This window comes from Euprymna scolopes, chromosome 26 (assembly GCF_053919585.1).
Source record: "Euprymna scolopes isolate OS-2025 chromosome 26, ASM5391958v1, whole genome shotgun sequence".
NCBI lineage: Eukaryota > Metazoa > Mollusca > Cephalopoda > Sepiida > Sepiolidae > Euprymna > Euprymna scolopes.
In genome coordinates, this window is record NC_136507.1 from 29,795,805 (window position 1) to 29,821,964 (window position 26,160).

Consider the following 26,160-nt stretch of genomic DNA (forward strand, 5'->3'; position numbering starts at 1 on the left):
AAATCCGACCTAGATCTCTTTGTTCCATCGGATATCAATATGTGTGCACAAGTCCGACCTGGTATTTCCTTTGTTCTCTCTTAACCTGAGATTTGTGTATGTGCACGACTTGTAAATTTCTTTTACCCAACATTTTTTTTTTTTATTTCTTTCAATTTATAGAAAAAAGTATCTTTCATGGGTTCGTATTATTAGTTAAAAACAGACAGCGCGTTCCTTTTCCGGTTTTTTTCCGTCAGCTGCCGATCGAGCCCGAGGCAACTTCATGGAAATCGCAAGTCGGTAAATGTAAAAACACGCATTATGCATAGCGCATCCTGTGTAATTGCAGACCCATTAGTTTTACCAAATGTCTTGGACGATCCACATTTTTTTCTACGAACGAGTCTAACTTGAATTATAACTCCTGAATACGACAACATTATATGAATAATCGTGTTTTTTTTTGTTGTTGTTTTTGTTTTTTTCAAAAAGGCGTTTTCTTACAGACTACAGCCTTTCTTAATTTATCAAGTAAAGTAGGTAAACTTACAAGTATCTTTTTGACAGCGTCTAATTTTAACGCTTCATATTCGGGTGGGGGGTATGGGATGGTCAGTGAATTGTCAAATCTTGTGTAATTCAACCGGCGGCCACTTAAATGATAACAACGATTTAAAATATAATTCCCGGCTCAAGTTGACTCGAGTGTTTTTTCCTGTGTTTTTCTGCAGCATCATCGAGCACTTGGATGGAGTGCGACTTCTGTGGTCACTTCTCAAGAACTCGAATCCTGAGGTCATCTCCAGCGCCGCCTGGGCGATTTGCCCTTGCATCGAGAACGCTAAAGTAAGGTCTCTTTTTTCCCCCCCTTTCTTTCTTATTTTGTGTCAAGGTTAACTCCAAACATGTATGACATTTTTTTAATGGTTAAAACGGATAAAGAACACAAAATGGATGACGCAAAACAAAAAAAGTCGGTCAATTAATATTATTAAACGAAATTGCCTCGGATGATCGAAAAAAAAAAAATTATAACCTAGATAGTAACGGGATGCATTTCAAAGGCGGGGGATAGACGCCACGTTTGGAATGCGACTGTGATTGTTTTGATAATTTCAAGGTTGAGGCTAAATTAAAATATAAACATTTTATTGATTGTAAACTTATTATTATTTTAAGGCGAACGTTATCTTTATCATCTCCTAAAGGGATGCCATCAAAAAATTTTTGACATAAATGACGAGCATTGTGGACTAATTGTTGCAAAGAACAGGGTTATCTGCCGCTGGTGACAGCATTTAAGAAAATTTTGATATAGAAGTTCCATAGGAAGCTACCACCAAACTTTACATGGTGGTTTAGACCTGATCGAAGTTGTTTAGCATTCCGCTGTACTTTGCCTGCCCGCGAGGGCAGAGTTAGACACAAGGGTCGTTTTTAATGTGGAGAAAAGGAACAAAATTAAAAATTGTCGTAGTTGTAAAGGTTTTTCCTCCACTAACTGAGAACAAAAAATTGAAGTTTAGCATTAGAACAGATACTACACTTTGAGTTATATTATTTTATTTTCTATGAACTGTTGTAAAAACAAAAAAATAAACAAAAAATTAGGCAGAAGGCCACTCAAAAATTAGGTATGGAGGTGTCTATAGTCATCCTCGTCCATGTACCTTTGTTAGTCTATGCTTGATCCTAGCTAAAGTTCTCATTCACCACAATATCTCAAGCACACCAGGTGCCATCCTACGTAAGATTCCCAAATAATATCGTGTGTGTGTGTGTTTTGTTTTGTTTTGTTTTTGTTTTGTTTTTGTTTTTGTTTTTTTTAATAAATATGTTACAGACAATAAAATCAATTTGTAAATATAAAACTATATTAAAATTCCAAGAAGGCCAAGAAGGAAATTGGTCCTGGCAACATTTCAATCAAGGTGTGGCACTTCCGACTCTGGGATCCTTCGGCATGGCTGGCACAACTGTTCAACTCATCGCAGAAAAGCATGGCCTAGTTGATGGGAACTGCAGTGTTCTAGTGCTAATCTTTAAAGGAAGAAACAAAGATTGACATTTGAATGCCTAATTTGATTCATTTATAAAAACAATTTTTTTAAGCTCATTTATATTTTTATTATATACTAGCTGTATCCTGGCACGTTTTGCTGTGGCTCGATTTGGTGTATATCCAAGTAGAAGAGTAACTTATCTTGCCTTTGGTAACAATTATTTTTTATAGTCATTTTTTCGACCTATTTTTTTGTTTGCTTGTTTTGTTGTCTATTATAAAATAATGTCCGAAAATTACTGTACAAAAGAAAATTTATTTTGATTCCCTCGTTTCTATGAGGTTAGACCAAAGGTCAAGAAAATTATAGTTACTTATGATGGACCCTGTGTGTGTGAGCATGTGTGTTTGCGCGTACGAGTATCCACTGTCCAGTGAAGATCGAACTCTGATCACCTGATTTACTCTGTGCAGCTAACAATTACAATTAATCCACTTCAAGGTAACCTTTATACATCTAAAGGCCGACGAATGACCAACTTTACTGATTTTTCTTTCTTTCTTTCTTTTTTTTTTTTTTTTTTTTTTTTTTTTTTTCCAATGCAGCCCTCTGGGGGTTGGCAAGTGAAGTATCCTTCCAATGCAACATTGTGTTCGTCTTTCTTTGCTGACCATCAAAACGATCGAGCCGGGTCGACCATCACAACAACAATAATACAAATGTCACAGGCACGGATGAACGCACTCGATCTCTCCGATCTAAAATGTCGATCAACCAAAGCGTAGCCAAACAAGCTTATTGTGGCCGAACACTCTCTCTAGCCATTCGCCAGGCTTGTTTATATTCTTATGCCAAGAAATACACACATACTCCTTAGTACTTATTCACTTGCCTCCCCACGAGGGCAAAGTCAGATACGTCGCGTTTTTCTTTTTCTTTTGTTTTTTGTTTTTTTTTAATGTGATGAAAATCCAACTACCTTAAAAGGAGCACTTCAGGTTGTGTTTAGTTTTGTTTTACGGCATATCAACCCTTTTCAGGTTATTTAATACCGAATTCAGTAATTTTGGAAAAGGATTTTATGCTTCAAGTTCTTTATATTTTCAAATATTTATCCATCATGTTTGGTTTGATTGTTTTGTTTTACGGCATATCGACCCTTACAGTTTACTTTATTGTACCTATTTACAATGCCTCCCCACGGGACAGAGTTAGGCACCAGGGTTGTTTTTTAACGTGGAGAAAAGGTACAAAAATAAAAAAAATTGTCTCAGTCGTGAAGGATTGCTCTTTCACCGAAAGAGAACAAGAAATGGAAGTGCAGCATCTGAAGAACAGATACTTCACTTTGATCTTGGTCAAAAATGCTTTTATTCTTCAAGTTGTTTATATCTTCAAATATTTATTCATGGTGTTTGGTTTGGCAGATTAATAGAAACAAATTGTTGTATGTTTTTGATTTTGCAGAACATGATTGAGTTTTGCAAAGGGAAAAGAAAAAACAAGTTCAATCATTTTGGCAAAAGTTTCTATGATTCAATCTTTTTATGTCTTCAGATATTTATTCCTGATGTTTAGTTTAGTTGTTTTGTAGAAAAAGTTTTTTTGTCTTTTGGCTTTGCAGAACATGATTGAGTTTTTTGAAAAGGGAATTGAAAACAACAATGGCATCAATGTTTGGTGCATTTAAAACAATCTGATCAGATTGGGACAAAAAATAAGAAAAAAAAAAAGAAAACAAATGCCCCAGTATAAAATATATCTCTTTCACCGAAAAGTGTAGTATCAGAACAGATACTACACTTTACTCTTAGCCCAAATTTCTTTTGTCCCTATTAACTCACATTTACTGCAAGAGCAGTGTTAGACACAAGGTCGAGTTTTAATGTGGGAAAATCGAGTCTCCCCCCCCCCAAAAAAAAAAGAAGAAGGTTTTTCTATATTGGTACAAAAATAAAATTTGCCTCAGGGTAACAGAGCTCGGACGCACGTGTGCAAATGCATGTAAAATGACGTCACCGGTAAAGAAAAAGATAATTAAAAGAAGAAAGAGTACGTTAGAGAAGACGATCGCGTTAGAGACGTGGATGACGTTCGAGATCAGGTTGTAGACGTGGATGACGTTCGAGAGCACATTAGAGACGTGGCTGACGTTACAGCTATAACGAGAAGTCACGCGTGGCGGGAGAATGAGGAAATAAATGTCGTTGTTACAACGGGTGAAATGCGAGTTGAAGTTCTTTCCTACTCTTTGTCTAATTTGTTCGACTGAGGCTAAAATGTGTTGGTTAACGTTTGATGTCTAGAAGGATTCCTCGTTTACTGATAAAGAACAGAAAAGATGAATAGAACAGAGACTATACCTCAAAGGCCAGTTCCTTGTCTATTCGTTATTGGTTCGCTATTTTAAGATGTGGCCAATTTATCTGATTAAGAACGGATAATGAAAATGAAAGTCCATAAATAAATGTTAATATATTTTTAAAAATTTTATATGAATAGAAATCCAAGGTGCCTTCAATAAGTTTCCAGACTTATGGGCACTTTTATTGATAGTACACACATAAAACTCTAGTCCCCTTGAAAGTAATCTCCTCCGGCTGCAATGCACTTGTTGTACCGTTCCAACAACTTCTGGAAAGCCCCATGGAAGTCCTCTTGTGTGAGAGTGTCAATGAACCTTCGTTACAGTCTTTTCATCTCCCCAATTGTCGCATAACGACAGCCTCTAAGGTTTTCCTTAACCTTAGGGAATAACCAAAAGTCACAAGGAACAAGATCTAGAGTATAGGGAGGGCGAGAAACTGTCTTAACGCTCATGACAACGTCATTCTTTCTGAGTATTCTTGGGACAAACTTCGCGCAACTCTTTCGCATCTTCAATTACTCACAAATAACTGTGTGTACAGTTCCCACACTGACATCAAACTGTGCATTCATTGTCTCTATAGACACACGATCGTCCTTATCCATGAAATTCTTTATTTGGCCAATCAACTCTTGTGTTTTGACTTCCATACTCCTCCCACACTTCTAGTCATCCGTCACAAACTCCCTGCCTTTCTTTAATTTCTTATGCCATTCAAAAACTGATGCTCGATTCATGCAAGATGGTCTAAAAGCAGTCTGAAGCATTCCATACGTTTCTGTGACATTTTTCCGAGTTTAAAACAGAATTTTATTGCATATCGTTCGTCTAAAGTGTTCTTAAGTCCAGATTGCGTTTTTTAAATTCACCAGCTGTGACAATCAGGCTTTAGTAGAGTGTATTCCAAATCATGCTGTTGCTGTTTATTTGAACCTGAAATCATAAAAATTGGTCATCTCATAAGATGTATAGCAATAACACGCTGAATTTTCAAGAGTCTACGACAATTTTAAATGCCTGTACAAAATAGTTTGGAAGCTTTTGGAAAAGACCTCATACTATAGAAGAGTCGTTCCAAAAGTAATGACTCCTTTTCTTAGTAAAAAAAAAAAAATGGAAGTGCTATGAAGACGGGAGTGGTACCATTAAAACAAGCGACCATTTTGTGCACCAGAATTTATTTTTCGACATAGTCACTACCATTCTTACAGCGATGGGGTGGTGGCTGCGCATAGGCGTCCGGAGTGCGGTTTGTCACTCATATCTTTGTGCAATGTTATACCCGTAGGGACCCAACACTTTGTAGACTCTGTCACAAAAGGAGACCAAGACAAAGAATAACTATACTCACTTTTTTTCTGTTGAAACAACAACATTTACTCCTGGGTACTTTCCCGAATAAAACGTGATTGTGATCGTGATCTCTGTCCGTTTCCCTAGCGTGATCGTGATCTGATTTCACGGTCTGTGCACACGTTCTTTTTATAATCGTTTCCTTGCTTTGCCGTAACGTCACTTCGTACACGGCTCAGCATTTACATACAGCCGCCATACACACGTCCACGCTCTGGTACATCTGTCACCACAAACGAACCCATATCCTAACTGTGCTGACATCAACTGCTTCGACTTCGTAAACGTTCAGCAGGCGCCGGTGAATGTTGATCAGTTCATTTGTTTTTCTGTATGGTTCTCACCTTATGACGCACGTTTATGACAGAGGCTGTTCCTTAGAGTCTCACACCGTCAATATCTGCAACAGAGCGATGAAACTTTCATGTTAGAAATGCTTAAGTTCAGTCATCATAGCAATGTATTTTGCAATCCCCTTTGATAATAAAATATAAGTGGCATTACTTTTTGGTGCGCTCCTTCTCTCTCTCTCTCTCTCTCTCTCTCTCTCTCTCTCTCTCTCTCTCTCTCTCTCTCTCTATCATATATATGTCGAGACGAACTATGTCCATTACACAGTCGGATTTTGGCGCGGTTTGCTTGATCTGTGTTAGTTCATCGAATTTCTTGCGTGCGAGGCGTTTGCTCAGTTGGCAGAGTGCTTGCCTCGCATGCAAGAGGCTCGGGTTTCGAATCCTGATTTCGGATGTGTCTTACTGATGAGCCCAAATGAGTGCGAAACTCAAGTCTTGGACTTCCGATTCGTTGACTGTCATGGCCCTTGTGGGCTTCGACGTTGTTTGGTTGTGGAATTTATTATGTATAGTCTCTCACATTCTGAAAATCATGTATATACAGATATATATGTGTATATATATATATATATATATATATATATATATATATATATATGATATAAAGCTGAATGTGTGTGTGTGTGTGTGTGTGTGTGTGTGGTCACGAATAGGCTCCTATATGGTTGACTATTATAGAAAACTGATCACATATAATGATAGAAGATGTATCGAGACACAGGAATGGGTATGTTTTATCTGGTAGAACGGTGGTTCATTAAAATTGTCGGGTCTGCGTTCGCGCCTGGTCCACAAAGTATGGAAATAAAAAATTTAAAAATGAAAAAAAAAAAAACGTTTACAAGTGTTTTTGATATAGATGTACATAATAATACTTTGATAAGTATGTTTTAACTTAAATAAGGAAAGTATAATAAAATTGTAGGGTCTGCGTTCGCGCCTGGTCTCCATAGAATGGAAATAGGCACAAACTTTAATAAAGACGTTTCATATCTATCTACGTAAGTATACTTTGGTAATTATGTTTCAGCTTGAAGAAATATGGTATAATAAAATTATGGGGTGTTTGTTCGCGTCTGGCCTCCATAGAATGGAAATATGTCACAAAGTTTAACAAGGTTTTTTTAATATAGATCCACAGAATATTGTGATAAGCGTTTCAGTGTGAACAGATATGGTATAATAAATTATGGGGTTTATCTATTTTATTTTTACTTTCATCATATTTTGCTTCGGTTTTGATGCCCCCAAATTCGAAGTTATCTCTTTATAACCCTTCCTTTTCATAACCTATCATACTTTCATAAATCAGAGTCCATTTTCTGTAGGCTGTTTTTTGAACCCAGTCAACGACGTGTACTTTTGCTAGTATATATATATATATATATATATATATATATATATATATATATATATATAGTCATCCACATACAGTACTGTTTCGCTGTTTCACAGCTCATCAGTGCGGCTAGACAGGCAACTACCTCAAGCCAGGATTGAAACCCGACCGTTTGTACGGCAGTCAAGGCTCCTAACCATTACGCTATTGGCGGCTGCTTGAACGAGTAGTGAGTTTAACGATGTTTATATATCGTCTGAAATACCTCCGCTCGATTTGTTTACACAAAGAGCGTCGCTTATATGCTAATGGTAATTCGTGTTTCACTTCTCAATATGCTCAACTCAAGGTGAGGAGCACTATAGTCATCCACATACAGTACTGTTTCGCTGTTTCACAGCTCATCAGTGCGGCTAGACAGATGGAGCCCGTTTATATATATATATATATATATATATATATATATATATATAAACGGGCTCCATCAGTCTTTGACAGACTATGGATACCCACGAAGGAGTGCCTGCGCATGAAATTTTCGTGGCAGAAGGTGCGCAATCTCCAACCACACCTCTCCTGAGTTAACATTGTTAAATACCAGTGGCCAGTGAAGTGAATGTACAGGACGACTGGAAATAAATGGCGAGATAAGCGAAGAGCGCATACAGCGCCTAGTATTCCCAAATGGTCACCCATCTTGTACTAACCAGGCTTAACGTTGCTTAACTTCGGTAATCTGACGAGAACCGGTGTGTCAACGTGATTATGCCGTGTATATATATATATATATATATATATATATATATATATATATATATATATATATATATATATATATATATATATGAACAAATGATTAATAAAACATGTTAAAAGACATCTTGAAAAAGAGTTAAAAGCATATTTAATTTTAAAAAGGAAGCACAAGATAAGTGGATAGTCCTTAATCCGCGGAGTTTCGAAGAAATACACTACTTCTCATCAGAGGGCAGGAATTAGCAAAATGCGGGATCGGATTTTGCATGTAAAAGTATTTAGTGAAACTACAAGTAAGTCGCAGATCTTACTTGGTAAAAAAAAAGGGTGAGGTAAGGGGAATAGGGGGTAAAAGAAAAAAGCTCTATTTCCTTTTCGGTTTTATTGAGCTTTTACATCTGGTTGAGATTACTTTACTTGTAAATATTAACTCTTTAATATTTATAATATATTTTAAGTTTACCATTTTGATTACTTTGGTGAACTTATTGTAATTTTTGTTTCTTTTATATATATATATATATATATATATATATATATATATATATATATATATATATATATATATATATATATATATATGCGTGTGTGTGTGTGTGTGCGTGTGTGGAGAGAGAAAAAGAGAGAGAGATTGATTTAATCTAAATAGCAATATTATACTTCTAATAAAAAACATAGGTTAAAGCTCTCAATATGCATACTAGAACTTTCGTCAAGTACTTGGTAAAACTCACTTTGAAGCTATACTTTTCTGAACGTTTGACGTTCAATCCTCAGTGTGGCAGGCGACACTCAAAGCATTATTGCGAATTACTTAGGACCTCTACCCTGTCATGGTTGACGTAACAAGAACATGATATCTCCGTAGATTGAATAAAGGACGCCGTTCGAAATTCCGCCCAGTTTTATCAAGTCCGACAAGATAGGTTACCGAGGTCGACAAGACACACCCGGAGAAGGTCGAAGATTACATCGGCCGAAACTTTGTGAGAATAACGTCCAAGACGAGAACAGTAGCTCGAATAATCGAAATAATAAAAATTATTAATCCTCATCTAAAAAAAAAAAAAGATTCCGAAACATCGAAAAATATCGTTACAAATGATTGTTGGTCAATTGTTGCGAAGAATCTCGAAATAATTAGTACAATTGCAAATTCTTTCTGCAATTTTAGCGTGGGTCGGTGGGATGGGCGTTTCCTCTGCGTAACAAATTGCAAACCAAATAAGATTTTATGAATTCAAGGATCGGTCTATAATATTACTATACGGATATACATACAAGAATTAGGACAAAATATAAATACAATAACTACATTCACTACTCGTGACGTTGGAAATGACTAATAAAGAACAATGCGTATTCTTTGTTGCTAGTTTCGTAGCTGTGAGAAAACTTGTTAAACTGAGGAATGTAAGTATTCCATGGAGGTGGGGGTTTTGATAAAATCCAAAGTGTCTAATTGAAAAGCTAACTTTGTGCTTTTGTGCTCATTAATATTTCTGTTTAGATCAAGTTAGGTGTGTGTTTATGTGTTCATATCTCTATATTTTTCTATATATACTAGCAAAGATAGCCGCGCTTTGCTCGGGTACCCGCTTCGCAGTTACCCGAGCGTACAGCAAAGTCCTGACCTTAACATTTGACCTTAACCTTGAAAAATAGTGTGCAGCATCCCTAAGTTAGAGACCATCATCACGTCAGGTTTGGTCATGATCGATCCAGTGGTGTGGGTTGTATGAAGGTATATATACAAACGCTCTGACCTTGGCATTTGACCTTAACTTTGGAAAACGGTGTGCATTATCCCTAGATGGGGGACCATCATCATGCCAGGTTTGCTCATGATGGGTCCAATGATGTGGGATGTAGGAGAGTTGTACACACACACACACACGATCGGTATTATATATATATATACATATATATATATATATATATATATATATATATATATATACATATATATATACATATATATATATACATATATATATATACATATATATATATATATATACAGCGAGAGAGAGAGAGAGAGAGAGAGAGAGAGAGAGAGAACAAACCAAGTTATATGTCCATCAACGTTTCGTCTTTACTGTAAGACTTCTTCTGGATGAATAAACTGAAGAAAAGAAAATACCAGTAAAATTCAATTAAAAAAAGTTATAACGTTGTAAAGAGATATTTTAAGATCATATAGCCAGCCGTTAATATATTTCAAAAGATATAATGTAATTTATATTATTTTATGAATAAATATGGCCGTTATAATTCAAATTTGAAACGTTGATGGACATATGACGTGGTTCGTTTCATTTTTATCTCTCGATCGTGTCGGAATACTATTTTCATTATTCTCCTCATATATATATATATATATATATATATATATATATATATATATATATATATATATATATATATGTTGTTTTGAAAAAAAGAAAAACCGAACGAAATTATGAAATGATCAACGTTTCGTCCCTATTTCAGAGGACATCTTCAGGATATTAAAAGCAAAAATGCAAGAAAAGAAAAAGATCATAGACCATACGAAAATGAGAAGAAAACAGTGTTTGAATCCTACCCATATCGGGAAAGACACATGTGTGCGTATGGGAAGGTTGGGTTGTTCAATGTCTATATATACACTTTTAAAATGCGTTTAATAAATATGTACACTATTTTTTCTCTCTCTCTCTCTCTAAACTTATTCATTTTGTCGAAATATTTAAGGATTAAGGAAAAACGGTTAACCAGGATCTGTTTTGATATTTTGTCCTTTGATTATTATTTTCCTATGCTAGGGGCTAAATGGTAGAAGCCCTTTCTTTGCGTAATAGTATTAGTGTTTAATATTAGTGCTGATTCTAAGAGTCTTCTTTTAGCTCTACCTATCACGTATTTTATAATTTTTGCATGATCTAAATTAAATGAATGATCGTGTTCTGCACAATGGCAAAAGAGTGCATTTAGGGCGTTTCCATTCGTTATATCTCTTCTGTGTTCGTAAAGTCTTAATTTCAATTTTCGCTGTGTTTCACCTATGTACGCTTGTTGACAGTTGTTACATGGAATGGAATATATACCGGCGTCGCATGTGAGGGTTTTGGAAGAGAGTGCTTGGTAGTTTTTAATATCTGTTTTATTGTTGTGGAAGATGTTTGTATCAAGTGAAAACCAAGTCTATAAAGAGTGTCGTAAATTTTTATATTTTTTCATCTTTTCATTCCCACCCACACCAAAAATACAAAAATCTACGACACTCTTGGATTCTATATGATTTATACTTGTGTAATATTTGCGTAAAATGGTTATAGTCAACAAAACCTCTTTTCTATATATATTTATGCATGTGTATATTTGTTTTAAAAAAATGCTTACTAAACTCCTCTGCCAGTTTTTGCTCTACAAACATGAAACTTTATATATAGGGTATTCGAACCCATGCGAAACTTTATATCTGGGTTTAAGCCGTGAAAAATCGGTACAAAAGTGTGAAAATTAAAAAAATGGAATTTGCCAGGTAGTCGAACGACGGCATTACGAATATGCATACGTAACATAATAATTATTGGTTCATGTTTTAATTTTTAACCTTGCAGCAAACATGTCTCCATAGCTCAGGCATTTACGTCAAAGGAAAAAATAAATCATAAACTAAATGTTTTGGTTTCGATTCTCATTGGTGGCGCAGGAGTCATATTTTTTTTTTAACTTTTTAAATCATTGCTATATATTGGGTCCAATATAATATAATAAAAACTACGAAATCTGCATTAATCAAAAATTGATTTGCGGCGATTTTATCGTAAATTGAACTTATTAATAAAAACAAAATAAAATAGCGAGGTACACCCGGCTTCAACAGGGGATCATTCGATCTGTAATAGAATAATTTACCACTGAGTTATGCCTACAGATTTCAATGATTCTTTTGTTTTAAAGAAGAAATCATTTGCTAGATGTTATTATCTCCCTTGCCTGTGTAACGTATAAACATTCCCTTATAAAAAATTTTCTTTATATTTATAAGAAAAAAAAAATTTTAGAATCGGATTTTTTTAATTTTCGATACTTATTGGATAAATTTCTGTACAAAACATATCTAAGAACACTGCCAGACATATAAATTAACTTTGTGTGAAATTTGCAAAGGATAAACTTAACCGTTTGGGAACGTGCAATGAAGAAACTCTCTCTCTCTCTCTCTCTCTCTCTCTCTCTCTCTCTCTCTCTCTCTCTCTCTCTTTCTTTCTCTCTCTCTCCCCTTCCCTCTTTCTCTCTCTCTCACACACACACAACTGACTTTTATATAATAGAGATTAGCTAATCTAATTTTATGATCCGAAACACATCAAACCGCTGTCTTCAGACAATGCTCAACTGGAGCCGTAGAGATTCAATGCTTTTATCCGCTGCACCTCATTCATAGTTGTTGTTTTCACGACGTTTCGGCCAAGTATTCATCTGGCCTTCGTAAGGTGGTTAATCGCGACGAGATAGGAATGCCGATTTCTTTTTTTTTTTTTTCAACTGTATCCTCAGCAATTACTGCCTTCCATAGTTGCTTTACCATGGTTTGGCCAACAAATCCTCTGATCGGCTTCGGGTAGGATTGAAACTGCTGTCTTCAGACCTTACCTGGAACCGTAGAGTCAACGCTCTTATCCACTGCGCCACATTTTAATTCATGTAAAGAAGTAAAACATTTTATGTGTTTATTTCTGTTGGCCAAGTCATAAAATAAAATATTAGCAGTTCGATTGCAGTATATCATTGCGACATCTGTTGAAAGGAGTATCCACTGCTGGCATATTTTGAAACTCCACGCCAAAATCAATGCGTTTGTGGCATCCATTACAAGCTTATTGCTATCAATATCGATATTCGAGTGCAAGCCAACAACAACCGCATACAAATACTAGTGTCAGTAGGTATAAAATAATTGTTAATTTTTTTTTATATTAATTATATTTTAAAAAAATATATTAACAATTAATTTTATAATGCTCCTTTAAGAAATTCAAGTTGAACCCGCTTTAGAGAATTAAGAAAAATCGGCCAACTTTACCGCAAATGGAATACTCCGATTTCCGGTCGTTGAATACTCTCTGACCATTTCCTAATTATGCCCGCTGATTTGACATATAAAGGCGTTTAATCTCCTCCAATTATTATGTTAATTGCCGGTAGCTTTGTGACCGGGTTCGAATCTCCAGACCAGCAGTAATTATAACTCCTTACACTGATAATTGCGTAAGCATGAAACACTAGTTTCTGTAGTTGTAAAACAATTGTTAATATCTATTTAATCTACTATTATATAAACGGAACTTTGTGTGTGAGTTCGTTCCCTATGGACTTCGAAACGACTGGGCTGATATTTATGAAATTTCACACAAATGCACTTTATGTATCTGGCAGTATTATTAGATAGGTTTTGTATCGGAATATCTTCGATTAGTATCGATAATCGATATAATAAAATATCTTATGAAAAAAAGGACATGCGATTTTGACTAAAGTTAACACTTTATACAATCTAACATCACTTCGTGGCCTGGTGGGAGATGTCCTTTTCTCTTCGCTGCAACCTCTGTCTCACAGAAGAGATGTTGCGAGTTTGTCTCTGCTTTATCGTTGTTTTCATGGAAAGTGTTCAACTGAGCTTCAATCTATGGTCCCCCCTCGCCAAACTTTCACAAGAAACGCTAGACTAGCTGAAAACATTATCAATAATTTTCCCCACTCTTTATCTGTGCCTAAACCTAAACGTAGATTCCATGATCAAAGCTTCTTTCTTAGAACTGCACGCCTGTGGAATTGTCTTCCGTTTTCCTGCTTTCCAGCTGTCTATAATATGGTTGTCTTCAAGTCCAACGTGAACAAGTTTCTGATGAGCCGTTCCACCTAAGTTAACAAATTTACCGAACTTCCATTACTATCGATTACTATATTGTCCTTTTGACTACTCTACACTCTTTAACCCTTATCCTTGAGTGGTCTCTCGGCCTTGATAAGTGGTGACGTACTATGTAAAAAAAAAAAAACAAAAAAAAAAACAAGTTCATTTCGAGAAATTTTACTGACACAAAATCAGAAAGTCCTGGCATATAGAATCAACAGCAGGTTCTATGGTATTCAAAATGAATATTTCTGTTTTAAGCACAATTAGTTCGACAGAAACATTCATGATGCATGATGCTTGACTTTTGCATTTAAAAACTTCAATTCAAGCTGTTATATATAAAAAAATTTTTATAAATTCAACAGAAGGTTCTCTACAGTGCAATGTCGACTACAATGTATTGGGCATTAAGTCACTGCGGGGAGGCATATGAAGCTCAGCATGCAGGTGGAACTTAAATACAAGAGAAAAATATATTGATAGCATATACATTGATGCATATAAATTTGTGGATCAATTTGAAACAAGGGAATAAAATACAGTGTGGAGGAGATATGAATGCTTTTTATGCAGGGCATTTCGAAGCCTGATGCTTCTTGCCAGAAGAGGAGATGATGAGAAGCACTAGGCTTTGCAACGCCTGGCATCAAGAGCATTCGTTACCCAAATGCACTATATTGTATTCTTTGTTTCAAATTGATTAATAAATCTATATACACAAGTATATATTTTTCTATTAATATATATTCCTTTAATATATATATATATATATATATACAATATATATATATATATATATATATATATATTATATATATACAATATATATATATAGAGAGAGAGAGAGAGAAAGAGAGAGAGAAAGAGAGAGAGAGGGACAGAAAGACAGACAGACAGATAGACAGACAGACAGGGTGAAGAATTAACAATTATGAAATTATTAATCCGCTTCACAGGGAGAAACAACAAAAACCAAATTATGTGTACGATCGTTCCGGAGACGATATCCATTTATTCACTTGATATTTACAAATAAAATATTTAGAAATAAAATATTTCCAGATATTGTCACTTCCTCATCACAAATGGAGGGCGGAGAGATTAAGATTAGGAAAGACACTAAAATTAATCTAACCTTTTTAGAGTGATTCTGGCTTGGGTAGGATTTTTATATTTTTTGTATATTTGTGTGTATGTGTTTGTGTGTGTGTGTGTGTGTGTGTGTGTGTGTGTGTGTTATAAAGACTGCTTAAATAATCTCTTTGCAACATATGTTGTATAATGAAAAGGCGGGGGAGGTGGGGCAAAATCCCGTGAGTGTACGTAATGGCGAGAGTTGGTGGATGACTTTCACTCTCTTTTCAAGTAGACAGTGGACTGAAATCTTTTTTTTTTTTTTACAAGGTGGTCACCACTTATCAAGGCCCGGAAGCAATTCGGGGATAAGGCTTATTGCGTGTACAGTACGTTAATGTTGAGATTTGATAAAGAGTCTACTTAAGGGGACGGTTCATCAGGAATTTGTTTATGTTGGACTTGAAGATATCCAAGTTGTAGTCAGGTGGGAAAGAGGAAGACGGAACAGTTCCACAGACGTGAGCTTATATTCAAAAGAATCCTGACACTAATAAAAAAAAAATGAGTTTTGCATAAATAAAAAATAAACAAATAAATAAATTATATATCGCTAGTCATGCGCAATGCGTGCCCACGCAGTTGACTTAGTTTTCCAGAGATGTATCAGGTTATGATTAGGCGGCACGAAATGCAAAATAAACGCCATTATGGAACGCATCGCCGAATAGTGGTAAGCGATATATGTGAGTTTATGAGGTGCGCCTCTTCTAACAATCTATAAAAATGAGAATGTGTGTGTGCGTGGGGAACTTCCTAACCTATACACAACGAATATTTGATCTACAGACTTGAAATTTGGTATAAAAGGTTTTTAAACAAGTGGAAAACATTCCATCGATTTACATCCGTAAAAAGTGCTGCTAAGGTGTCAAAATTGAAAAATTGGTACGTGTGGAGGTCGTCGGATTTTTATCTGTTTTTCAACTGTTTCACGGATGCGTATGTATGAATCGTTCACATGACAGATTCTTAATGTTAAGAATAAGTAGATTTGAAAACACTTTCTAAAGACCATCTCAAGCTAGCCTAATGGTTATCACATTCGACTTCCTGCCTTTAGGTTTTTATTTCGATCTCATCTCGAGATTTTTTTTTTTTTTTTTTTGCTTATAAGAAGTGAACTGTTTAGAAAAACAATAGTCGCATACGCATGTCTCAGTTTCTGTATGAATTAAAATATAATATTTATGCGTATTTTACGACTGGGCAACATTCCCCTACTCTATTCTTTGGGCCAAGATCAAAGTGTAGCATCTGTTCTGATGCTACACTTCAATTTTTTGTTCTCAGTCAGTGGAGGGGAAATCCTTCACAACTAAGACAATTTTTATTTTTTTTTCCTTTTCCCCTACATTAAAAAACGACCCTGGTTTCTAACTCTGTCCTCGTGGGGAGGCAAAGTAAATATGTACTCCATTAGTGCATAAGACACTGAATCCGATAGAATTCGAACGCGGATTGGCCAATTCCATTAGGTCACCGAAAACTAATGGCTGCTACGCATAAATAACCTATATTATCTAAATGTGTATGCTAAAGGTCATTAATCTATATTAGGTACCTGCAAAAATAACTAAAGAAAACGGACCCCTGCTGCCTAAAAGAGGCTTATCGTAATTATTGTTTTAGTTTACGTATAATTATTGATTACGTTTGAAAGATAAAAGACCAAAGTTAATCTCTAAAAGAAAAAAAAAGGTTCATTTTTACGGCGTAACTATATTTTAGGGGTTAAACGACGCTGGGTGACGTCGTAAAAATTTACCGAAAAAAATTACAGTAAGAAATGTTGAAAAAAAAAAAAAAGAACATTCTGTTCGAATTTAACGTTCGAATAAATCAACTTTAAAAATCTCTGGAAAAAAAATTAAACTCATAAGATACCGACTTTAAAATGTGTCTATACATTTGATAACACACACACACACACACACACACACACACACACACACACACACACACACAAATAAAATAAAATAGAATAAAATGCCTAATAAACCAGAATAGCAAATTACAGTAAGTAAATAACATCTCGCTGAAAATGTAAACACGAAAAGCGCTGATCTGATCTTCACCAAATTACGGAATATGGATGATGATAAGCGTAATAATTTCCTTTAATTATTTTAATTTTGTCATAATAAAACAGGAAAAGCTTATTTATTTAGAATATTTATAAATGTACACAAGTAAGAATTTTCGTAATTTTCTCTGAAAAAAAAGGTTTATATTTAACTTGATTTTTTTTTTTATTCAATAATATTATAAAATTCTTGATAACGTTTGTTTATATACTGACTCGTGACAATTTATTCATTGAAAAAAAAAAACTTAAAACCATTATTTATTAATAATTAAGTAAAATTCAAATTAAAAAGAAAAAGATTAATTATTATTAGCTTAAACGGTAAACAGTAAGGCTGGGGCGCCAAATGTTTTGCTTTCGAGCTAATGACATCCAAGGCATATTTTTTAAACTTACATGATCACCACTATATATTGGGTACAATATAATAATCAATATTGAATCGACTCAATAACGATACATATAAAATCTGCGTAAATTAAAATATAATATTTCAGGGTATTTTACACCCGGGTTACGCCGGGTGTTCATTGCTATATATTGGGTATAATATAATAATCAATAGAGTATTGACGCTATAATAATAGATAAAAAAAAATCTGAATAAAACAAAATCATGATTAAACGTATTTTACGACCGGACAATGCGGTATATATATATATATATATATATATATATATATATATATATATATATATATATATATATATATATATATATATATATATATATATATATATATATATATATATATATATATATATATATATATATATATATATATATATATATATATATATATATATATATATATATATATATATATATATATATATATATATATATATATATATATATATATATATATATATATATATATATATATATATATATATATATATATATATATATATATATATATATATATATATATATATATATATATATATATATATATATATATATATATATATATATATATATATATATATATATATATATATATATATATATATATATATATATATATATATATATATATATATATATATATATATATATATATATATATATATATATATATATATATATATATATATATATATATATATATATATATATATATATATATATATATATATATATATATATATATATATATATATATATATATATATATATATATATATATATATATATATATATATATATATATATGTTATGTGTGGTTATGAAATCCTCCCCCATCCTCCCTACTCTCCTGACCTTGCACCCTCTGACTTTCACCTCTCCCCTGGCCATGAAGTTGTTTTTGAAAGGAAAGCGTTTCCCAGATGATGCAGCCTTGATTTCTGAAGTCACATCGTGGTTTGAGGACCCACCTGGGGTGTTCTAAAAAAGCGGTCTCCAGAGCTGCATCAAACGATGGGAGAAATGCATAACTCTGAATGGTTCCTATGTAGAGAAAGACTAATAACTGCCCCAAGTTTCGTTGCATTACTGCTATGGGAAGTGGATCAGGGGCATTACTTATTGCACGCCCCTCGTATGCATTATCACTTAAGGAATAAGGGAGCAAGTGACAATAGAAAAAAATACTGAAACTGAGGGAGCAAGCGAGGGAGTAAAAAAAATTGAGGGAGCGAGAGAGTAAAAAAATATGAGGGAGCAAGCGAGGGAGCAAAAAACCGAGGGGGTAAGTGTGGGAGCAAAAAAACTAGGGAGCAAACGAGGGAGCAAAAAACTGAGGGAGCAAGCGAGGGAGTAAAAAAAACTGAGGAAGCAAGCGCAAGAGCGAAAAAACTGAGGGGGCAAAAGTGGGAGCAAAAAAACTGAGGGAGAAAGCAAGGGAGCAAAAAAACTGAGTGGGCAAGCGTCGGAGCAAAAAGAAACTGAGGGAGCAAGCGAGGGGGCAAGCGAGGGAGCAAAAAAACTGAGGGAGCAAGCAAGGGAGCAAAAACCTGAGGGAGCAAAAAACTGAGGGAGCAAGCAAGGGAGAAAAAACCTGAGAGAGCAAAAAACTGAGGGAGCAAGCAAGGGAGCAAAAAACTGAGGGAGCAAGCGAGGGAGTCAAAAAAAACTGTGGGAGCAAGCGAGGGAGCAAGAAACTGGGGGGGGGGGGCAAGCGTGGGAGCAAAAAAAAAACGAGGAAGCAGGAGCGAACGCAGACCCCACAATTTTAATGAACCACCGTTCTGCCAGATCAAACATACCCATTCCTGTGTCTCAATACATCTTCTATCATTATATGTAATCAGTTTTTTAAAATAGCCAACCATATAGGAGCCTATTCGTGACCAGACACATACACACATAGACATTCAGCTTATATATATATATGATGATGATTGCAACGTCTTGTCAGACGAGTGCCACTCCCTCAGACATTTAAAATCCATGAGCCAAAATGTCTGAGGGAGTATCTATACAAATATGATGTTACAGAGTCTTAGCTTTGTACGACAGGTAAGTCTCTCTCTCGGTTCAAAATGTTGAGATTCAGCAACAAGCAAGAGCAAGATAGCCAGCAACAAATTAAACTGCAGACCAGCTTAATGCGGGTACTGGTCTTCCGCTTTATGGTTTTTTTAAATCAGAGATTTGCTTCTCCTAGAAAGGTTTCCTTCACCACGGCTTACGGGAGCCCTCTCTACCCCAATACACATACACACACACACACACACACACACACACAGACACACACACACACACACACACACACACACAAATATACACGGTGCTAGTTGGCCGTTGACCCAGAAAAAGAGTTCATTCGCCCTTTGGAAGGTCTTGTTTTTAATCCTTCAGGGAGACTAGCCGCCCTCCTCACCAAACAAGTCTGGTAGGGGAACCAGTTTAGTCGCCGGTGACCCGACCATGAGGCAGGTAGTACTGGGTTACATGGTACCAGCAGCATATGACATGACCTGACATACAAATATATATATACATATATATATATACATATATATATATATATATATATATATATATGAACAAATGATTAATAAAACATGTCAAAAGACATCTTGAAAAAGAGTAAAAAACATTAAGATTTTTAGAGTATGTAAGCATATATATATATATATATATATATATATATATATATATATATATATATATATATATATATATATATATATATACTTACATACTCTAAAAATCTTAAAACAGACATAACCAGAGAATTTTTGAAAATATTAGAAAGAAACTTTAAAGGCCCTCATAGGAACAGTAAACTCTTTAACAAAACCACTATCAAATTGTCTCGCTCAACAATGCTAAATCTACATAAAAAATAATTTGTTCCAACAATAAAAAAGCAGAAAAATACAAAATACAAATATGCAAACTATGGCAGGCTGTAACTGTAGAAGTGCAAAGTAACAAGTGTAATTTATAGCTGCACAATATCAAAAACCCCAAATATAAATTATAATAATAGCAACCATATAAATCCTTTCACACAGACAATGAAAATACCCCCATTAACCCATCTATCAGTCAAATACAACCAAACGTATCACATACTAATACCACTCTTAATCTAGCTGAAAACAATTATTATAAATATATTAAACAAAATGCGATTTACGTCGGATTCACATATGGACTTATAAAACACATAAGCACTCCTTCAAAAATATATCCTTGAAAAACCAGACAGCTTTATCAAAATATATTTGGCACCTTAATGATAGAAATATTCCCTTCAATTTAAAATGGAAAATACTAGGCTCTGATAAAGCGTATATGCCGGATGACAAATTCTGCACACTTTATACATATGAACCCCTTAATATATTAAAATATAATGACAGTAAGCCCATTCTCTTAAACTTAAAAGACGAAATTCCTATGGGATGTATTCATAAACGTTGGTTTAAATTCGACATGTTTAAGCCACAATAAATCATTAAAACTTTCTGATTACTAATCTGTTTTAAACATTTATAATTAACTAGACCACCCGTGACCCGTTGGGTCAGTACGTTATATTAGCTATGGAATTCATGTATGAGCGTGACACTTGTGGCATAAAGAAAATAGTTTTTTTTTACATAACAGAAGCATTTCTATGAAAGTATATTAAAATGAAAAAAGAATATGGATAGATTTCTATGAGTCGTTCTGTTTATTATAATTGTTATTTTTTTTTTTTAAATTACAGTTACTGAATTATAAGTGGTTGGTCATACTTATAGGTAAATATGCACTGAACAGGTATCATAATCCTTATTATAGTTAAATTCAAATTTTGATATATCATCTTTTAAATGAAATTGTTAGTTGAAAGTACAGAATAATAAAAAAAACACTCTCCACATGTTAATAATGGCTTTTTAAATAGAAAATGAAAATAAAATGTAACTTTTTTCATTTAATTTAAGCAAACATTCAGTACCCATTGTGTAAAGGAAAACACTATTTAATGTAATAGAAATGTGTGCATTTACCGATTCAGCTTTCCGTTTGGAAATGTAAGCAGACGACTTTAAAAAACATGGGAAGAAGAAAAAGAAATTTTTTTGTAATAACGCCCTCTAGTAAAAAGGTCTGCATTAGTTAAGGGGGATAACTCTATCCAGTTTTACATCGCTCCCTTTTTCTCTCTCTCACACATACACGTAACTATTTCTCGCGTACGTAACGAAAACAGAGGGAGTAGGAGTGTTGAAATCTATTAGAGGGAAAGTGAGAGGTGTTTTCTTTCCATAAATTGTATAGGGTAATATTTCATATTATTAATAGATTCATAGATAAATAGATTTTATAATATATATTATAATTATCTATGAATCTATGTATTATTTGTATATATAAATAACTATTTGATCAAATTAAATGAAATTGTTTGTATTAAAAGCGATATAAAAATTCCGGAATTGGAATAACGGATTGAAGACGTTGCTATTTACGCATGCGCAACCGGATGTTGAAAACCGGAAATCTGATTGCAAACATACAAGATCCATAGACTTTTAGTATTATATAGATAGATAACTTAATGACTATTATTATTATTGTTATTATTATTATTATTATTATTATTGCTGTTGTTGTTGTTGTTGTTATTATTATTAGTATTATTATTATTGTTGTTATTATTATTATTATTATTATTATTATTATTATTATTGTTGTTGTTATTATTATTATTATTATTATTATTATTATTATACTTGGTATTTAGAACTATTCTTTTCTATATTTTATTATATTATTTCTTTTATTTTAAATTAATCAGTATTTTTTATTAATGTTAGCACTATAACTATTATAGTTACTATTATAAATATTATTGTATAATTACTATCACAAAGAGTTATAGTATTAGTATTATGAACTAATTTTACTATGTTTATGTTTAACCATTACAATATATAATTCACTTTTTAAATAATTGGTGGTTATCTCCCTTTAATCGATAAAAAATTTTTTTATTTGAATGTCATTTTTCAAAAGATGGCAGTTGTCTCCTTTTCTAAATTAATTATAATTTAAATTCGAATATAGCGCTCCAACGATAATGAATTGGCAATAGTATATTTATCAGCGTTTCTTTTAAAGTATTATAAATAATTATTTCAACCATTCGGAGACAACATTTAACAACATGCCAAGGAATAGATGGACTGAAATAATTACAAGATTTAAAAGCGAGCGGAAAAAAAAAATATTTTCGCTTGACCTTATTTTTCCAGCCTATTTTATTTTTATTTTATTTATCAACATGAAAATTATTAACTTCTTTTTCTTTATTTTTTAAAAAATATTTCCATTTATTACAAAAAATGCTAGTTTTATTTTGGTGTGTTTACCGCCCCCCCCCTATATTTTTGCTGATTAGGAGACTTTGTTTAAAGAAAATCTTTTATCAAATTATTGTCCAAGACATATTGTCTATTTAAATAAAAAAACATCGTTTCCGAAACGATCGTACAATCTATTGATTTTGTCTGTTTTCCTTTTTAAAATGGTTTTTAATTCAAGTTTCTATAACTTGGTTGAAGGATTCCGATATGGGCTTTTCATTTTTATATTTCTCATCGGTAGGTTCATGTGCATTTTTGCTGCTAAATGACTTTCGTCGGCGTTCGATTCGTAGGAAAATCATGTTTAATTTTCGATTTTTGAGCGATTATGCGGAAAAATAGGTAACTTTACACGAATAGGGAGGATTCTTTTTCCATGTTTCAGTGATCCGTCCGTGATTTTTTATCTTAATATACTTTCATAGAAATGTTTATTTTATGTAAAAAAAAAAAACAAGCTTTTATTTACGTCACAAGTGTCACCCTTATACATGAATTCCATAGCTAATATAACATACTGACCCAACGGGTCACGGGTAGTCTAGTAATCTATAATAATCAATGGTTTGTATTATTGATTTATAATTTTATTGTTTCCTTTTCTGACATATAAATGCAGTAGCGTCCGTTGATATTAAGCGTAATTCATTAAAATTATGTAATAAAAAAGGATATAATCACTCGATTTCAAGAAATACCGAGGTCATTTGAATCAAATTAATCTTCTTTAGATTGAAGCAAAAACAACAGACGCATAGAAGTTCATAAAAGGAGATAATGAGTGAGCGCGCTCCCATGCATTCTATCTTTCCTCCTCCCATCCCCTATCTCTTCTCTCTCCGTCTGTTTTCCTCTCTCTCTCTCTCTCTCTCTCTCTCTCTCTCTCTCTCTCTCTCTCTCTCTCACTCGATGCCAAAACTAAACCTTCATTTGTATTGATTTTAAAAGAGTCTTTCATACATAATCGCTTCAGTGAACTGATTTTAAATGATAAATTAATGTGTATCTAAATTGCCATATATATATATATATATATATATATATATATATATATATATATATATATATATATATATATATATATATATATATATATATGGCAATCAAATATATATAATTAAACATTCGGTACTAGCAGATCAGGGAATTAGTTTTCCCTAAGTAAGATCGCCCATCCCATATATAGTGTGTATATAGGCAGCACTCTTTTATATCTATCTATTTATCTATCTATCTATCTATCTATCTCTCTCTCTATATATATATATGTGTGTGTGTGTGTGTGTGTGTGTGTGTGTGTGTGTGTGTGTGTGTGTGTGTGTGTGTGTGTGTGTGTGTGGATTTTTTGTTGATTTTTTCAACGATAATACGGTTAATAGCGTCTCCAACCTTAGAGATTATAGAAAAAAAATTTTTTCTTTAGAAAATCGTCCAGATTTTTTGGACGTAAACAAATAAACAAATATTATTTATTTATCTATTTATTTATTTTATATATAAAGCAGTCATCTACGAACATGTGTGTGTATTTAGGCAGCATTCTTTCATTTTACAAACGTTGATAAAGACAACAGAAAGCTTCCGTTTGATCAGACCTTTTTATATTTTCAATTTTGTGATGAACTTTTTAGTGTGTAGAGCGAAAGAATTAATATGGGTTCCACGTGTAGTTAGAAGTTGGCTTTGGTGTTTCTTTTTATATTTCCAAAAAGACATTGTGAATCTTATATTAGGATTGCTAGAACGTTTTTTATATAGAGTAGCAGCGGTAAATTCAGTGTGGGCGACAAAAGTGTCCAGTTCTGTGGTCAGGGCTGGGTCAGGTAGAGGGCTGTAGGGGGTATACCAGGCATGTGAGTTTTTTTTCGATGGATTGAAATGTGATTTGATTAAGGGCGGTTTTTGCGTTTTAATGTATATAGCTTGAAGAATTTTTAACTTCTTGACGTTGGTTTCGTGATGTATTTTTGTTGTGTTGCTGACAAGAATTTCTCTAACTTCGGAAGAGGAGCAGTTTTTTTCAAATGTAATATTGTATTTGATTATGTATTATGCATGGTAAGGCGCTGTGACAGAGTTCTATTTCATTCTATATAGTTGGTCGGCCATTTATTAATGGGACGAATTAATAGTTAATCCTGTCTTAAGACGCGTGTACTTGGAGTACATATATTTGTGCCGTAGCTTAAAGAATAAAACTAATCAATGCAAAATTCAATCACCCCTACCAATGAATAGCTATGACAAAATTTTAAAAAATAGAAGGAAAAGAAATATAATTTGGTATATGCCACCAAATTTAAAGTTGCTTTGGACAAGCAGTCAAACTGTATATAAATGTAATATTCTCTAATTGTCTTTTTCTATGGTTGGCTGAAGTTTGCTATTTTTGTGCCATTAAAATTGAGAGAATAATTTATTGACTCAGCTTTAGTATTATAGTTAGATGTAGTTTCTCAGTTGGAGATATCAGTTGTATCGCCTTGGATTTAGTCAGTTATATAATTACCAGATAATTAAATTTACTTGTACAGAAAATAATTAAATCGAGTTCAAAATGGCATCCAAGCGGATCCCTGTAAACGCTGTCAGCTAAAATGCCCTAAAAGGACGAATTTATGCAAAACAGATTCAGCCTTAATTTAGGTCAATGCAAAACGGATTCCGCCTTAATTGAATAAGGGAGGAATTAGGTCAACGCTTCGTAAGCCAAATTTTATTCATAATCAAATAATGTTATACCCAGATTATTTTTAATAGCCGCACAATCCTCGATGATTCAATGAGGGTTAAATTACCTCAAGTTTTGATAGCGAAACAAACAGCCCCTGGAGAAATAGTTCACCCCCAATTAAAAAAGGGTGGAGCAAGGTAAAACAAAAGACAAATAAAACGCACGCGAAATAAAAAAAAATTATTTATGCATCCTCCATATGAAAACATTTTTAAAAATCCAAAAATTATATATACTAATTATATAAAACATTCTCTGTGTTTTTGTGTGTATGTGTGTGTATGTCTATCGGTAATTTAAATTTTTAAAGAAAGTTAATTA

At 33.4% G+C, this 26,160-nt stretch overlaps 1 protein-coding gene across 1 annotated transcript in view; it reads left to right on the forward strand.

Moving 5' to 3' along the window:
• Positions 1-26,160, forward strand: part of LOC145247954 (outer dynein arm-docking complex subunit 2-like) — a 627,728-nt gene that overhangs the window by 378,906 nt on the left and 222,662 nt on the right. Inside the window, exon 17 of the mRNA XM_080109601.1 lies at positions 714-828. Within this exon, the coding sequence (XP_079965727.1) occupies positions 714-828 (115 nt within the window). The remainder of the gene's footprint in view (positions 1-713; positions 829-26,160) is intronic.